Source organism: Mus musculus, chromosome 8 (genome assembly GCF_000001635.26).
Source record: "Mus musculus strain C57BL/6J chromosome 8, GRCm38.p6 C57BL/6J".
Classification (NCBI taxonomy): Eukaryota; Metazoa; Chordata; class Mammalia; order Rodentia; family Muridae; genus Mus; species Mus musculus.
This window is the reverse complement of record NC_000074.6, coordinates 106,718,247-106,735,460: the sequence shown is the minus strand read 5'-3', so window position 1 is coordinate 106,735,460 and position 17,214 is coordinate 106,718,247. Positions and strand designations below refer to the sequence as shown.

General features: G+C 43.8%; 1 protein-coding gene across 1 annotated transcript in view; it reads right to left on the bottom strand.

Annotated features, from left to right (window-relative positions):
- Tango6 (transport and golgi organization 6) overlaps positions 1–17,214 on the bottom strand; it is a 168,372-nt gene that overhangs the window by 115,979 nt on the left and 35,179 nt on the right. The window contains exons 10-11 of the mRNA NM_173037.1: positions 14,678–14,807; positions 10,176–10,367 (exon numbers count right to left, since the gene is read on the bottom strand). Of these exons, the coding sequence (NP_766625.1) occupies positions 10,176–10,367; positions 14,678–14,807 (322 nt within the window). The remainder of the gene's footprint in view (positions 1–10,175; positions 10,368–14,677; positions 14,808–17,214) is intronic.

Genomic DNA, 17,214 nt, shown 5'->3' with positions numbered 1-17,214 from the left:
ATGGAGAAGACAACCCACGAGCATATAGTGCTCTAAACAATCTACTCCACCAAGCACCTTCAGGAGGAGTTTAGCAATGCAGAAGCTTCCGAATCTTTCATATGTAGAGTATGAATCTCTCTCTCTCTTTTTTCTTTTTGATACAGGGTCTTATGTAATCATATAGCCCAGGCTGGCCTCAAATTTGCTAAGTAGTTAAGGATGGCCTTGGACTTCTGCTCTTCCTGCTTTCAGTTCCCAAGTGTTGGGATTATAGGTATGTGTCACTAAGCCCAGTTAATGTGGTGCTGGAAAATCAGACTCAGGGCTTCTTGCATGCTAAGCAAGCAATGTACTTGTCTGTTGAGATGAGGGTCTCATGTAGCCCAAGCTAGTCTCCAATAATACACAGCAGATTTCCTCCTAAGTGCTGGGAGTATAAGCATCAGTTACTCCTGGCATTCTATCTATCTATCTATCTATCTATCTATCTATCTATCTATCTATCTATCTATCTATCCATCCATCCATCCATCCATCCATCCATCCATCCATCCATTTTTAATTCAGTACTGGCAAGCAAGTACTTGCACATGTTAGGCAAGGGTTCTACCATTGAGCTAAAAACTCTGTCCCAAGAATCCATCACTTATAAAGCAAAGAATTCTCCTTTGCCCCAGCCACTGCATTTGACATTTACCAAAGGAGGTAGAAACTCAGGCTCACAGAAGAACCTGCAGCTGGTTGTTTATAGCAGCTCTAGTCATGAATCTCGAAGCTCAGAGGTGACTAAGATGACCTCCATAAGGTGAGTGCATAAACAGACTTGTCAAGACAGTGTCATTTAGTACTGTCGGTGCGCTAGCAAGCCATGAAAAGACATGGAGGAATATTAGTGAGGAGAAATAATACAAAGTGAGAGGAAGCAATCTGCAAGGATACAGGTGAGAGAGAGAGAGAGAGAGAGAGAGAGAGAGAGAGAGAGAGAGAGAGTGTAAGTGAGTGAGTACAGGGGGCAGATGTGAGAGTGAACCTATTTTTAGGATACAGGAGGATGGCAGACATGTGGAACCTATTAACAGTACAAGCCCCAGAGTGAACCCTGATGTAAGCTGCAGACTGGGAGCCACACTGATGTGGTTATGTGGATTCCTCAGTTACAACAAAGAGCCCAGAATGTAGCTCAGGGTACACCTAGCAGGTGAAAGGGTTGAGTCCCCAGGAGATACACACAAACACACACACACACACACACACACACACACACACACGAGGTAAAGAATTCTAAAAAGCCGTTACTCTTTGGTAACAATGGGGAGGCTAGGGACATGAGGGCATAGGAGATATCTGAGAAACGTCTGTATCTGCTCAATTTTGTTGTGACCCTAAAACTACTCTAAAAAAATAAACTCTGTGCCTGGGAGATAACTAGGCAAGTGAAAGCACTTGCCTTGTAAGTCTAATTACAGGTTTAGATCCAGAACCCACTGCTGGAAATGTCTGTGACCCAGCACTCCTACAGTGACACAGGAGGCAGAGACGGGAGCAATATTACAAAGTCAAGGAGGCCCAGCTGAAAGGAACCTGACAGGGCAGCCTGCCTGGGGTTTATATAGCACAGCAGCAAGTGACAAGAGATATCTTACTTCAAAATCAAGTCGGCAGGAGATAGAAAATGAATGTTCAAGGTCAGCCTCTTAGCTCCACACGCACATGCACACATGAGAATGCACATATACACATATACTATCAAATGCATACATAAAAGTAAGTAGTACTTTCTGGTCATCTAAAATGTTCTCTGAAGGAGGTTTCCTCCTCAGAGATTTCTCAGTTTCACGTGACAGTCTAATTCTAGTAAGCAATGAACAGGGGAGAAGGTTCCTGGTGTTATTTATAATCCTGCGTCCTCAATCAACCTGTAAGAAATCCAGAGTCAAATTCTAAGTGTCACTATTTCTACAGACTTACCATCATTCATACGTAAGGTTTTATACAGACTACCAACAACCTTTCAATGGAATTAATTTGGTCAGCATCATTTGAACTGAGCCTCGTATAATCACCGTTAAACAACAGCAGACAGGCATTCATGCACGTACACATGCACACGTGGATATTCAGGATTAATGGCTCAAAGGGGAGATATCATTTTGAAAATGGGAAAGTTGAGATAGGCCATAATAAGCCTCTAACCACTATGCAATGCTGCATGTTTAACTCTCTGGACAAATCACATGCTATGCTAGATTCCTCACTGCAAGCTTAAAGCTGGGAGAATGGCCTGTTAACACTTGTCTTCTGGGGCAAGGCAGGAAACTGCAAAGGTTATTTAAATGTTCCTCGCACGGAAACAATGGGGGAAACGCGCCTCCCTCTCTAACCCTGACGCTTTCCTGATTTATAAACCATTTGGGGCCATCTAGTTAAGCCAGAGAAAAAATTTTAAAGGGTGCCTTGCTTTTATTTACCTTCTATGTTAGCACAAGATTTGTTAATTGCTAGAACTAGCTTTCCTAAGCTCCTTCCTAGGCATTTTTTTTATTGTTAAAAACATTACATTTGTTTATCCCTGTGTGTGTCCACAAGTGCAACATGCCACATTTGTGTGGAGGTTAGAGCAGTTTAGGAGTGAGTTCTCTCTTTGGAATGGGTTCTAGGGTCTGAACTCAGGCTGTGAGACTTGGTGGCAAGCACCTTTATGTACTGAGCCATCTCACCTGATCCACTATGTACCTGTTTTTAAAAGGCTGGAAGCCATACTTTAATCGACTTTGGGAGGCAGAGGCAGAGGCAGGTTCAAGGCTAACCTGGTCTACAAAGCAAGTTCTAGGACAGCCAGGGCTTCCCAGAGAAACAGAAGAGTTCTGTTTGTATGCATGCAAACATAAAACAAACAACTGAGAATCAACAGAGCAGAAAACAGAGAGACAAAAGGCTGGTGGGGCTCTAGGAGAGCTGAACAAAGGTAGTGGATGGATATGATAAAATACATCGTATAAATGTATAAAAATTCAAAGACTTGAAAAAAATATTTAAAAACTAGGAACTGCTAACTATAAAGGGAGGGCCATTTATTAATGTATGTCATCAATAAAAATATCCTTTCTCCCAAACTTCCTTATTATTTGTTGGAAGGACACTGAGACAGACTCTGATACAGCCTAGGCTGGCCTCCCAGTCGCTATGTAGCCAAGGATGAGCTTGAACTTCCTGATCGATCCCCCACATGTAGGATCGCTGCAATGTCCAACCAGACTTCCTTCCTGGAGCGCCATTTTGACAGCAGCTTTCCCTAGTTTCCCACTTTTTGTGGTTCTGACAGGACTGCCAACCCAAGAGGTCCTCAGTGATTGAAGCCCTTTGGAACTCAGGGGAGTTTTTCAATTGACTCCCACCCAAGGCAGAGTTCCTCGAGTTCAGCATCCCTCAGGAGGCTGCTGAAATGCACACAATCAAGCCAGCCTCCAGCCCCTTCCACTCTGTCAGCACTTCGTCAGCAAGTTACACATCTCCATAGGGTCATTAAGAGGATTAAATGAGTTAATACCCGTCATGGGTTCAGAATGGAGCCTGGTAAACAGCAAATACCTAATGTTATTATTAAAGAGTGAAGTAATTATGAGCAGTTGACTCAGTAGATGCAGAATCAGGTGGGGAGAGATGAGACAGGACACATCCACACAGCACAAGTCTCCTGCTCTTCAGATGCGACTTCCATCCACAGGCAAAGCCCTGGGTAAGAGGAAACCTCTAAGCTGGTGAGATGGTTCAGCAGGGGACAGTTCTTGCCATGCAAGCCAGTCAACTGAGTCTACTCACTGGAGCCCAAGTAAAGACGGGAGAACCAACTCACAAAGCCATCCTGTGACCTCCATGTGACTCCTACCCTATACACATGCGTACAACATAAGACATTTTTAAAAAGTAGTTTTAAAGCCTCTATTGTTTTGCTGGGGAAGAGAAGGGTTCCCCTAAGTCTCAGATAGCCTTAACACTGTGTTATGACCTGCACTCAGTCCCTTTCCTAATTAGTTAGTGCTATGCCCAGGCTGCTGCAGAAGGAACTCACACTGTTTGCCCCTTTTACTCGCACTGTTTCTGGAGCAATGCCACACTTGCTTCAGGGAGAGACTTTATTTATTTATTTGTTTGTTTGCTTATTGAGACAATGTCACTATGTCGTTGTGGCAATCCTCCTGCCTCCCCTCTGTGCTAGGATTATTGGCATACCACACCTTGATGCCTGGCTCCCTTTTCAGCAGCTCTGTTGAGGTTCATTCCATGCTTCTCTCCGTGCAGATGCTCCGTCTCCCAGTTTCTCAGGCTGCTGATCAGCTATGGCTCTGTAGCTTCCAACTGTTAGTGTCTCCTTTCCCAACTCTCACCTCTACAAGCACACACATCTGCCCTGCTGATGCTGACCTATGATTTCCAGAATAGGTCAATACCTTGTCTTTATAACGGGCAACTCTCTCTGTGTTCTGTTTTTGTAACGAGTCTATCACACACACACACACACACACACACACACACACACACACAGAGTCAAAAAAAGAAAAACACCAGGAAGAACCATTTCTACTCTGCTGACTACAGTGATCTAACTCAGCAGTGTACAAAGGATGTAGTTTCTGAAAGGGCAGAGACTAGGAACCTTGCTCACACCCTGCACTGGCACTGGGCTCCTCGCTGGTCCTGATACTCTTGGGTATCATCCCTCTCTCTGCAAGTCTTCACACCCTCCCTGGCTACAGGTCATCTCTTCAATGCAGCTCTCCACAGCCACCTACTTACCATCCCTTTTCCTTATTCCATCTTCCTCCAGAAATAATCACCATCTGACACACTTCATAATAAATTACTGCCATATGACATTCTTTGCTTTCTTTTAAAAATATTTTTTTAAGCTGAGCTTAATGCCTGGCCCACAACTGTTATAAGGAATATCTCATATAATTCCTTTTTCTTTAAGACAGGGTCTAAACTGTCTATGTAGACCAGAAAGGCCTGAGACTCAGGCATAGCCTGTCGTACCTCCTGAGTGTTCGCATTAAAGGTACATGCCACCATGCCCAGCCACAATTTGCCTATAATTTTTTAAACGTATGTGTGCATGTGTTTGTGTGCACACAGGTTAACTTTAGGCATTTTCCTCTATTGCTTTTGACTTTAGAAGATAGGGTATCTCACTGAACATAGCACTCACCAGTTAGCAGACTGCCTGGGTAGTAAGAGCTAGGTATCTACTTGTCTCCACCACTCTTGCCCAACCCCATAAGAGTTGGGGTTACAGATGAACTCTGCCAAGCCCAGCTTCTTACACGGGGATCCAAACTCAGGTCTTCATGCTTGCATGGTAAGCACTTAACTGACAGAGCCACCTCTCCAGTCCCCCAGTTATTTATCTGAATCTAGTACTGGTTCACCCACTCACTCGTCCATCCATCCATCCATTCATCCATCCATCCATCCAGGCTTTTTTGAGACAGAGTGTCACTATGTAGATCTGGCTGTCCTGGAACTCACTATGTAGACCAGGATGGCTTTGAGATCTGCCTACCTCCGCCTCTTCATTGCTGGGATTAAAGGCGTGACTACCATGCCCAGCTGGGTTCCCCCTTTTTTTTTATGCCATCTATTTGGTGAAGAAGCAGACACACAAGCACTGCAGATTCTCGCAGTTTGGACCTGGCTGACTGCTTCCTCTGGCCTTTGCTAACACAGTACTCTGGCGTCTGCATTTCCTTAATTGGATTCAGGGTCAAGGTTCTGGGCTTAGGTCAGAATCCTTCCCAAGTGCCCTATACTTCCCACTGCATACATGTGGGAACCCACGACAACCTGTTTGGCCATCGAGGGTGACAGAAGACCAATCTGTCCAAAATATTTGGCACAGCGTGCACTGCTGTCTGCACTAACCCTGTAATGTTCTGAAAAATAAGACACGGAGGAATGAAATCATGAAAGAAGATTTGACGGAGTACAGTAAAATTATACTCCAATATCTACGTAGGAAGTAGGAACAAGGTATTCACTAGGAAGTTCTCTCAACAAATAGTCCTCATTAATATGTTCAATTAATACATGCTGCACACACACAAAAGAAAAAGCCAGGTATGATTGCATATACTAGCAAGCCTTTGTTGCAAGGACGGTGATATAGCTGTCCCTTGTGAGACTAGGCCGGGGCCTAGCAAACACAGAAGTGGATGCTCACAGTCAACTATTGGATGGATCACAGGGCCCCCAATGGAGGAGCTAGAGAAAGTATCCAAGGAGCTAAAGAGATCTACAACCCTATCGGTGGAACAACATTATGAACTAACCAGTACCCCGGAGCTCTTGACTCTAGCTGCATATGTATCAAAAGATGACCTAGTCGGCCATCACTGGAAAGAGAGGCCCATTGGTCAGGCAAACTTTATATGCCCCAGTACAGGGGAACGCCAGGGCCAAAAAATGGGAATGGGTGGGTAGGGGAGTGGAGGGGGAGGGGGTGGGGGACTTTTGGGATAGCATTGGAAATGTAATTGAAGAAAATACTTAATAAAAAAAAAAAAAGAAAGAAAGAAAAAGCCAGGTATGGTGGTACACAAATGTAATCCCAGCACCGGGAGGCAGAGGCAGGAGGATCTCTATGAGTTCTATATAGCAAATCCCAGGTCAGCCAGGGATATGCAGTGAAACACTCTCAAAACCCAAAACCAAAAATAAACAGAATAATTACTAAAAATTACTTCAAACTTGAAATTTTTTATAAAAGGGGGGACAGTCAATTTCACTGGGAACATAAGAATATTCCATCCACAGCCCTTCTAACCATTTGCAGGCAATGGTGATCATTCCCTAAACCCATAAAATCATTAGAGATTTAAGAAGTAGTTTTCTAGGTCCTTCTGAATGGTTTGGCTGTGACTGTCCCAGAAGGCAAGCAACCAACTAGTCGCTAGCCTGTGATTCTCCTATGGAAAATTCTCCATTGCGTGTCTGATGAAATCTGATCACTACAAGAAAGGCTAGACATGTGCTATCCTCATTCTCCTCGATTATCAACTTAGAAAATAGTGACCAGAGGCCCTGACAATCTCTAAGGAATCCTGAGAGGTTTAAAACCTCATTTTCTATCTTTGATGTGTCTGCTCTAGCCATTGTTCCTCTGAATGCTGTAGTTGTGTGGTGTGTTGCAACAAGAGTCCCTTCAAGGTGGCTCCTGACTGCTACTGCCATGACCCCATTAAATTCAGATGGCTTCCTTGTGCCTGGGCACATCAAGCTGCCTTGAAGCTTATAATGTACAATCTCTACCCTAGACCTCAAATCAACCTTCATCCCAGAGATCACTGAGTATTCTGAGTAGGAATGGTTTTTATAGTCTCCACTCTGGAACTAGGGCACTTAATGCTGCTGCTGCTGCTGCCTGTCACTGTTCCTGGCAATGACAGGGGACCACACTAGGAAATACCCATTGTTTTCAGAGAAAAGCATCAATCATTCACTCACACTAATGTCCCCAACTGTAATTCAAGAGTATACGGATTTCATGCTAGTTCTTTGGCTTTTATACATTTTCCTTATACTAAAAATCTTTATTCCTGATAATATTAACCACATGACATTTACTTTATTTTCTCTGTGTGTGTGCATGTGAACGTGCTCATGGGTTTCAAAATAATACGCCAACATCATCACGAGCAGTGAGATCACAAAGCACACTTTGGTACTTCCTGGGGGTTCTTTTGTTCTGGTGCATTTTGAATAACCTGTGCGAAGGGCGCTACAATAGGTCAGCGCATCTTTTGTGCCAACCTAACCCCACGGTTTCTTAATTAGGAGTGAGGGAGGTAAGTGCAGAGGCACAGGCTCTATCGGTTTTTAAACCATTTTCCCTTCCACCCAGCCCCCGACACAGACACAAGCTGGGATGAGGAAGTTGTCAGGAACCATACAAAACAAATCACCCCGCCGAGCAACATGAGGTCGGTGAACTGAAGGAGTGAGGGGCTTGGGCAGAAACCAGGAACATTAAACAGGCAAGCTAAGCCAGAGCTGACAGGCAGCAGCTAGCGTTCTCAGCGGGAGCTCTCAGTGACACGCTGCTTAGCAACACGAACTGCAGATGACAATGACAACCACACAAAGACATGGAGGATCAGATTTAAGTGTGACAATCATACCATCTTACAAATGACTCTTCACCAGTCAGGCACAACTAATTCTAGTTAAGTGGTAAAATATGGTCCCTGCATTGCCAATGTATTTTTCACTTTTATCTCCTACTTTTAAAGAAGGTAGTAAAAATTATGTCTCAGTCAATACACTGCAGGAACTGACCCACTAAGCAACTCTACTCTGAAAGTATTGTTTTTAGAATATCTTAAAACTGCACAGGATGCTATGGAGATAAGCTGTAAATTGGAGGATGCATGAAATTTAAAGTGGTCTTATTAACACAGTTTTGTAGGCATATTTTTTTATAGCCTACTTTAATAAGAGTTCAACCTCCCCTTTAGCCCACCACCCAACAGAGGCAGTGGAAAAGAAAGATTATCAGGATACGGGGGAAGTGGACCTGTTTAGAAATATTCTTTGAGGTGATCCCAACCTTCCTTGTTTTCAGTCCGGTCCACTAGCAAACACCACACACAAACCAGCAGCTGCAGTCCAGTCCACTTGGCAGACACAGCACATGAATCAGGGAAGGCAGTTCAATCCAGAAGAAACCCTGAGGCTTGCCAATCGGCCCAGGCCACTGAAGTGGCAAAAAGCCACAGGAGCCTCAGGAGAAGCTCTTTGGTGAGTTTCCCTCTATGAAGTCACCACACGTGAAGCTCAACAATGCAACGTAGGGCAAACCAATACATCCGTGTTGTCAGCAAAGACTAGCAAGCTGAAGTAAGACAAACCAATGCTTGAGCTCCCACTGTCTGTGGGGTCATATTTATATTCTTTCTAAACATCACGTGTCCTTTCCTGTGTCTGCTTCAGCAAAACATCCTTTCACATGTGTGCCCACCAAAACATCATTTGACATAACTGACTTCCCAAAGAAACCAGAAGTTCCCACTTCACAGTTTCTTGTTTGCTTGTTTGTTTGGCTGGCTGCTTGCTTGGCTGCTTGGTTTTTCCAGAGTTTCTCTGTGTAGCTCTGGCTATCCTAGGACTTGCTCTGTAGATCAGGCTGATCTTGACCTTAGAGATCCTCCTGCCTCTGTCTCCTGAGTGCTGGGACAAAAAGTGTGCACAACCATACAAGGGTAAGACTTGCTTTTCAAATTTGAATTCCAATTGTTCTCAACTTATTTGTGTATATATGTATGTGGCATATGTGCACATATGTAAGTACATGTACCAGTATGTATGAAGGGGCCAGAGAGGATGTCAGGGGCTCTATTCCTGTCTACCCTATTTACTTGACCCAGAGTCTCTCACTGAGCCTGACCCTATGCTGGTGGGTCAGCAAGCTGCAGATCTTTTGTGCATGACCTACACGGATCTGGGGTTACAGGCACATGCGCAGTCACACCAGGCTGTCTAGGTGGGCACTGAGGATCCAAACGCTCCTTCTCGTGTTTGCACAGTGAGTGAGCCATCACTCCTGCCCTCCATTCATAACCTCGGACCCATGTGCAACTTGAAAAAATAAAAAAAATAAAAAGGCCTTCAGGAAGGGCTCTTATTTCAGCAAACTAAATCAAAGCCTCTAAAAGGTAGCCAGATAGGTAGTGGTATATTTTTAAAATACTAGGTGAGTTTATTTGTACTCAAAGTTGAATATCACTATATCATAAAAAATATGTAAAGCAGTTCTTGGGGTTTTCTTAGGTGAGGCTCACATGGGGAGCATGTTAAGCACATGGAGTAGTATGTAAGACCGCTGGTATGAATTCAGCTAGTAAACTTAAGTAAGAGCCTTCATTTTTAACCAGAATTCCAAGAAACAGGGAAAGGGTGATATCAAACTGCACTCTAAACTTCTGTTTTTGAGACAGGGTCTCAGTACATAGCCCTGGCTGGCCTGGAATTTACTTTGTAGACAAGATTGGCCTCTCACTCACAGAGATTTGCCTACTTCTGCCCCCAAGTACTAGGATTAAAGGTATGCACCGCCATGCCCAGTTAAGGAACATTAAAAAAAAAAATTGTAAAGGAACTAAAATACCAGCAGGCTGGATCCAGGTGCGACAGCCACTCACCTGAGTGACGTGTGTGAATATCTGCTCAGACATCTTCTCACACAGAACGGCCAGCAGCTGCAGAACCTGCAGCTTCCGCTCCTGGTCTTCTATGAGCAGAGTCTGGTGGTGCTCTAACTCAAGGAGGCTCGCATAGCAGGAGGGCTTGGGAGTGAACTCTGCTTCTCTGTCCTCCAGCAGGTGAGACAACTCCTAAAGCAGGAAGAGAGAGGCAGAGGCCCTAAGGACACGAAAAACATAGGAAGTTTATGCATAAGAAAGACTCCTGAAGTCTCAGCTCCTCAGGAGCCTGGGGGAAGAGGACTGCAGGTCCCAGGCCCACTGAGGCTACAGAGTGTGCCCAGGACCACCCAAGGGGACCTAGTGAGACCTGCCTTAAAAAAAAATAAAAAACAAACCCTAGGGGTATAGAAGCTGAAAGAAAAGGAAAGAAAAACACGCTGTACAGAAATATATGCATAGTGATACCAAGTACATGAACTTACACACACACACACACACACACACACATACACACAGAGACAGAGAGAGAGAGCACAAACCATGGTTTGAGGGACAAAACCAACTCATGGAGATCAGCCTCTGAACTCCACACATGCACAGTGGCACAGGAAGCTCCCCTCACCAACACGTACACAAACACACACACAAATAATAAGTATTTTTTTTTAAGAAAAAAAAAAAAAAAAAAAAAAAAAAGGACTTGCCAGGCAGTTGTGGCACATGCCTCTAATCCCAGCACTTGGGAGGCACAGGCAGGTCAATTTCTGAGTTCAAGGCCAGCCTGGTCTACAGAGTGAGTTCCAGGACAGCCAGGGCTACACAGAGAAGCCCTGTTTTGAACCCCCCCTTTCCCCAAAAAAGGACTTGTTTGACATTTTATAACACTTTCACAATTCTGTCACAAGCCTTCCTTGAACTGAGCCCTCAGTGATATTACTTAGCCAAAGTCCTTTTAGAGACCATTAGAAGCCTTTCCTTTAAGACAAGTCAGAAATAAACCTCTATTTAACAGAGAATTCATTATTGTGGGTTTGGTAAGCTTCTCCATTGTGAATTCCCATGGAAAGGGAAAACCTTAAGTTCCCTCACAATTAGTGCTTTGCTAAAGTAGCTGACAGCTGAGAGTGATGGTGTTCAACCGTGCTTGGGTAATTTTCCTCCCCAGGGGACATTTTGAAATGCCTGCAGGACATTTTTGGTTGTCATAATTGGGGGGGTAACAAAGGCATTTAGTGGGTAGAGGTCACAGATGGTACTAAATATCCTACAAAGAACAAGACAACCACACCGAAGAACACACTTATCTAGATCAAATGTCAATTTTGCCAAGATTAAGTTTTCCTGGTTTCAAGCAGGGCTTCTTTAACATTTGAACTCATAATCTCTTTTCCCTGAGGAATTTTAATACAACTCCATGTATGGATGAGCATAAAGTAGGTGTACTGGTCAAGCCTATAGTGGCAATAAATTATAAGGAAATTTACTTTAAAGCAATTCTTTGGCATGCATATGTTTTTACTGTCTATTAAAGATGAATAAATTTGCATACTAATGAGATGTGGTGCTTGATTAATTTTACATTAAGGATTCAATTGTGACTATTTAATACTGCAGAAAGCACAGCATCTTCAGTGTTTCTTAGAGCACATCCACATTTTGATTTTTTTTTATCATCAATGCTAAAAATTCAGCTTTCCTTATATATATAAAATACAAAAATAGGAGAAATCAGTCAAAGGCCATTTCAGAACTTATTCAAAATTCTGACCTAATCCAAGGCCAAAAATCATTTCATGATTTTTTTAAAATGAAAGATCAAGTTCAGCAGCCCAACCAGAAATGTTTGAATATTTATCAATATACATGTATGTGGGGGGACAGGGGTGTGCTCATGTGAGCACAGAAACCCAAGGTGGGCAGAAAGGATGCTGGATCCTGTGGGACTCAAGTAGGTGGAGTGGCCTGGCCTGGATGCTGAGAACATAACTGAGAGCCTCTGGAAGAACAGCAAGTGCTCCTAACCTGAGCCTCTCTCCAGCCCCTCAGCCAACGATTGTTTAAAATCAACAATTCTGATGCAATAAAATTAAAAAACATACTAGCTTATTATTTGCCTGCTAAAGAATGATGGTCTTTGTTCCCCACTGTTAAAACATTGTTTCTTTGAAAGCAGAGGTGCTATGATTTACAGCCTACAATGACCTCAAATCTGAGTGGAAATATTGTCGCGTTGAATGGCATGACAGCCTGTGCAGTGCAAAGTGCATATGCTATGTGCTCAGAACCAAGGCCTCGGTGAGGCTGCCTGGTGCACAAGCTCTCAGAAACGCCCCAAGCTCATTCCCCATCTCGTCGTGTTGAATTATGTTTTGGCTATTTTGTGTTCAGAAATCTTAGTGTTGACAAATGTTTTGTGACCCCTCCCTCCCACACACACACACCCACACACACACATTTACTATGTGACCTCCTCTGGAATCAGGACCCATAGTTTAAGGGGCTTGGGTTGACCGGATACAGCTTAGCTGGTAGAGGACTTGCCTAGGATGCGTGTATTCCTAGGTTCCATCCCAGGAACTGTACCACGCATGCCTGTAATCCTAGCACTCAGGAAGTAGAGGCAGGAAGAGCAGAAGTTCAAGGTCATCACTGGCTAAATAGTTTGAGGCCACGCAGGCTACATGAGACCCTTCAAATAACAAACAAACTGGGATTTAGAATAAAGCCCTTTGATTGCGTGATGGTAGCATTTTGTTTTGTTTGTTTTGGAAACAGTCTCCTTAAATAACCTGTGCTGGCCTGAAATTCAAAATCGTTTTCCTGCCTCAGCTTCCAGACCTCTGCTATTACAGGCATGTACCACCACACTTGGCTGATTTGGGCCCTTTAAAAAAAAAAAAAGATTTAATTTAATTTTATTTATTTATTTATTTATTTATTTATTTATTTATTTATTTATTTTGGTTTTTCGAGACGGTGTTTCTCTGTGTAGCCCTGGCTGTCCTGGAACTCACTCTGTAGACCAGGCTGGCCTTGAACTCAGAAATCCACCTGCCTCTGCCTCCCGAGTGCTGGGATTAGAGGCATGCGCCACCACTGCCTGGCATTTCATTTATTTTTATTTTATGTGTATGAGTGTTTTGCCTACATGTGTGTATGGATACTGTGTGTGTGTGTGTGTGTGTGTGTGTGTGTGTGTGTGTCTGAGTGTGTGTGTGTCTGAGTGTGTGTGTGTGTGTGTCTGAGTGTGTGTGTGTGTGTGTGTCTGAGTGTGTGTGTGTCTGAGTGTGTGTGTGTCTGAGTGTGTGTGTGTCTGAGTGTGTGTGTCTGAGTGTGTGTGTGTCTGAGTGTGTGTGTGTGTGTCTGAGTGTGTGTGTGAGTGTGTGTGTGAGTGTGTGTGTGTCTGAGTGTGTGTGTGTCTGAGTGTGTGTGTGTCTGAGTGTGTGTGTCTGAGTGTGTGTGTGAGTGAGTGTGTGTGTGTGTGTGTGTGTCTGAGTGTGTGTGTGAGTGAGTGTGTGTGTGTGTGTGTCTGAGTGTGTGTGTGTGAGTGTGTGTGTGTGTGTGTGTGTGTGTGAGTGTGTGTCTGAGTGTGTGTGTGTCTGAGTGTGTGTGGTGCATGTAAAGATCAGAAGGATCCCCTGGAACTGGAGTTACAGAGGTTGTGAGCCACAATGTAGGTGCTGAGAACTGAACTCAGGTCTTTTGTGAAAGCAGCCAGTGCTCCTACCCAAAGAGCAACTGGAAACAAAGCATACAACTGGGCTCACGCCTCCTTAGACATCAGAGTGTGTGGCTGACGCAGAGACGGGCCTGAACATAGAGATGAGAAAGCACCAAAAGAAACATCCCTACTTCAAGTTCTAGAGACATGAGCTTCCCGTGCCCAGCCACCACTCATCCTTAAACTTCAGACACTCTCTCGGGACAGACTTGAGAGAGCGGACAGCAGCAGATACCAGGCAGCGCTAACGTTATGGAGTACAAGTTACTACTGGAGACTGGGGCCAAGGGAAGTGCCAACAATGGCACTCGGCAGGAACAGGAAAAGGTTTTAAGTGGTTACAGAGCGAAAAGAGGGAGGCAGAATGGCTGAGTTTCCCTTCCAAATACCTGACTGCACACCAGGCCAAGAAAGGATAAGGGATTACTCTTGGCTTCAGAACCTGCTATTAACTTCAAAAGAGATCTTACTGTCAACACGGAGCAAAGATTAACCCTTTCATAGACTAACGAGGCAGCTTTGTTCATGTCTAACATTTCAATGCAGATGAGCTAGCAGAGTAGGCAGAGCACACCGGTAACTCACCTGTCCCACTGACGGTCCCTCCCTTGTCCATTCCAGAGCCTATGAGCAGCTGAGTTAATTACTCTCTGTCTTCTGTTTATTGGTCCTAAACTGGAAGCTAAATTTTAGGACCTAAAATTATGAATGCTCATAAAGACAAAGGCTCTCCTAGAGCTACCCCAGAATGGATTGGTGTGACTGTGTGGATTCTTACCTTCAGACAAAAGATGAAGAAATCTCCTGCCAACCCACACTGCTGGCAGTGCAGCAGCAAGTCCCCAAGGTGCTCCACCTGGCTCTGCTCTGAAGACACCTTCTGGTACAGGGCTTCATCTTCATCATCGCTGCAACACAGGGCAAGATCGCCCACGTCAGTGTTGATAAAGCAGCATGTTTCCTAGAAATCTCCATAATTCTCTTTTTTAAAAGGGTTATTTTATACTATATGTGTGGCTACAGAGGCACATGTGTGTTGGCACAAGGTTGCATGTGGGTGACAGGGGACAATTCTCAGGAATCAGTTATCTGCTGACACCTTGTGGGATCCAGGAATCCAACTCAGGTTCAGGCCTGCGCACAGCACATTCACCTGCTATGCCACCTCGGAAGCTGAAACCTCAGAGTGACATTCTAAAGTAACAATATTTCCATATAGGTAATCTTCAGACAGATCTTGAAAATATTTTCCTTTATGTTCGGGCTGAAGAATGCAAGGTATTTATTATTAGAAGCTAAACTGCTTTAGTCTGTATGATCATTTATTTCTCAAATAGGAAAAGATTTGTAAAGGAAGTGGCTTTAGACATGATTTATTGAAAAATTAAAAAAAAAAAAAAGGTCAGGTGTGTCTAAAGAAAATGATCATTGATGCTGGGTGTGGTGGTTCATCCCTATAGCACATACTTAGGCTAATGTAGGATGATTGCTTCAAGTTTGAGGCCAGCCTGGACTACACAGTAAATTCTAGACCAACCTGAGCTCCATAGTGAACAAGCAGCAACAATAAAGAAGTTTAAAAAGATCTGCCTCCAACACTCCTATCTAAGCGCTCAAATAGAGCTGGGCTTTTGTTTTTGTCTGTTTCTTCTGAGACAGTCTCATTATATAGCCCAGGCTGCATGGAACTCGCTAGGAAAACCAGACTAGCTCTGAACTCACAGAGATCTGCCTGCCTCTGCCTCCTAAATGTTGGGATTAAAGGTGTGTACTACTGTGCCTGGCTTAAATTTTCTTTAAAACACTTTCTTACTGGAAACTTCTGCTGGGCTAATGGCAGGGTGAAAGGAAAGTGGTGAAACAGATCAGCTGCTTTGGGAACAAATGATTACACACACACACCACATACATATACACATACATATACATACACAACACATACACACATACACACCACACACACACACATACACACACACCACACACACACACACACACACACACACACACACACACACATGAAATTTTCAATTTTTTGGGAACTCTGACTGCTTTAAGTGTCTGTGGGCCCTATTTAAACCCAGGTGTTCATGTAACTTTTGTGTGTGTGTGTGTATGTATGTGTTTGTGTATAATATCAAAAGGACTATACCCCTAACCTGAGCAGACACCCCAGATTTTAAGGAGTGGTTGCTTCTGGCAGTGGATGGAGATTCATTTAATCACTGGTTGCTAACTATATTCTCATCAGGAAGCAAAATAGTAATTTCAGTGAGAACTGTGGGTTTTCATATACATGTGCACTAATTAAGCATGCCAAATAATTCTAAATTCTTACACTCAATGGGCACAGTGATAAAGCTGCTAAAATTCATCAGTTCTCAGGAAGCTTCCATTCATTCTGATAATTCTACTTTAATACATATTTTTTTCTATTTTCGTCAAGTCAATCATATTTGTTTATGTTTTAAATGTTCACTAGATTAATCATGACTATAAAGTTAAATGTAAGCACTTCAACAAGCAGCAACTCTTTGGATGTGGCGGAAGTGAGCAGCTGGACCAGCGACACACTCCATGTGGACAGCCAAGGGAAGCCTAGGTTCTGAGAAAACAGCACCCTCCACAAATCTCAGAAAGCGCAAACAGTCTAAAATACATGCTCACGGCGCTAGGGGCAAAGCTCAGATGCCCAGTGTGCATGCGGCCCTAGGGTCAGTCTCAGCAGGACAAAAATAAAACAAAACAAAACAAAACAAAAAAATGAATAAAATAAAATAAAATACTTGTGAGACATTGGAGAAATAAATGATCCACTCCACTAAAGTCTATTTAGTACGTTCTAATCCATTCTTATGAGAAACAAACTCATTACAAAATTACCAATGACAGTAATCAGACAATTTCCCCTAAGAATAAGGCTGGGGTGGGAGTGGAGGATCTGGGTTTGATTCCCAATATCCACACAGTTCCCAGGGACTGGATACCCTCTGCTCCATCAGGCATGCAAGCAATGCACAGACACAGACAAGACAAATACAGTAATAATCGTAATAAGGCACACATGCATCCTGCTCTTTGAGTCAGAGACAGACTGGACTGACTGCTCGGGAGCTGCGGTGAACATGTGCTGCCCTGTGCTCTGAGTCACTGGCGAACACTGGGCAGTAGCTGGGCTTGCTGCGGTGTAGAGCCGGGAGGCGCCAGCAAACCACACCTACTATTAGCTGGCATCTTGGAATAACACCCAGAGGATCATTTAAGGCTCTGGTTTCTTTAAAGATTATAAATAGCAAGCGCCTTGGCTGCCTGTTT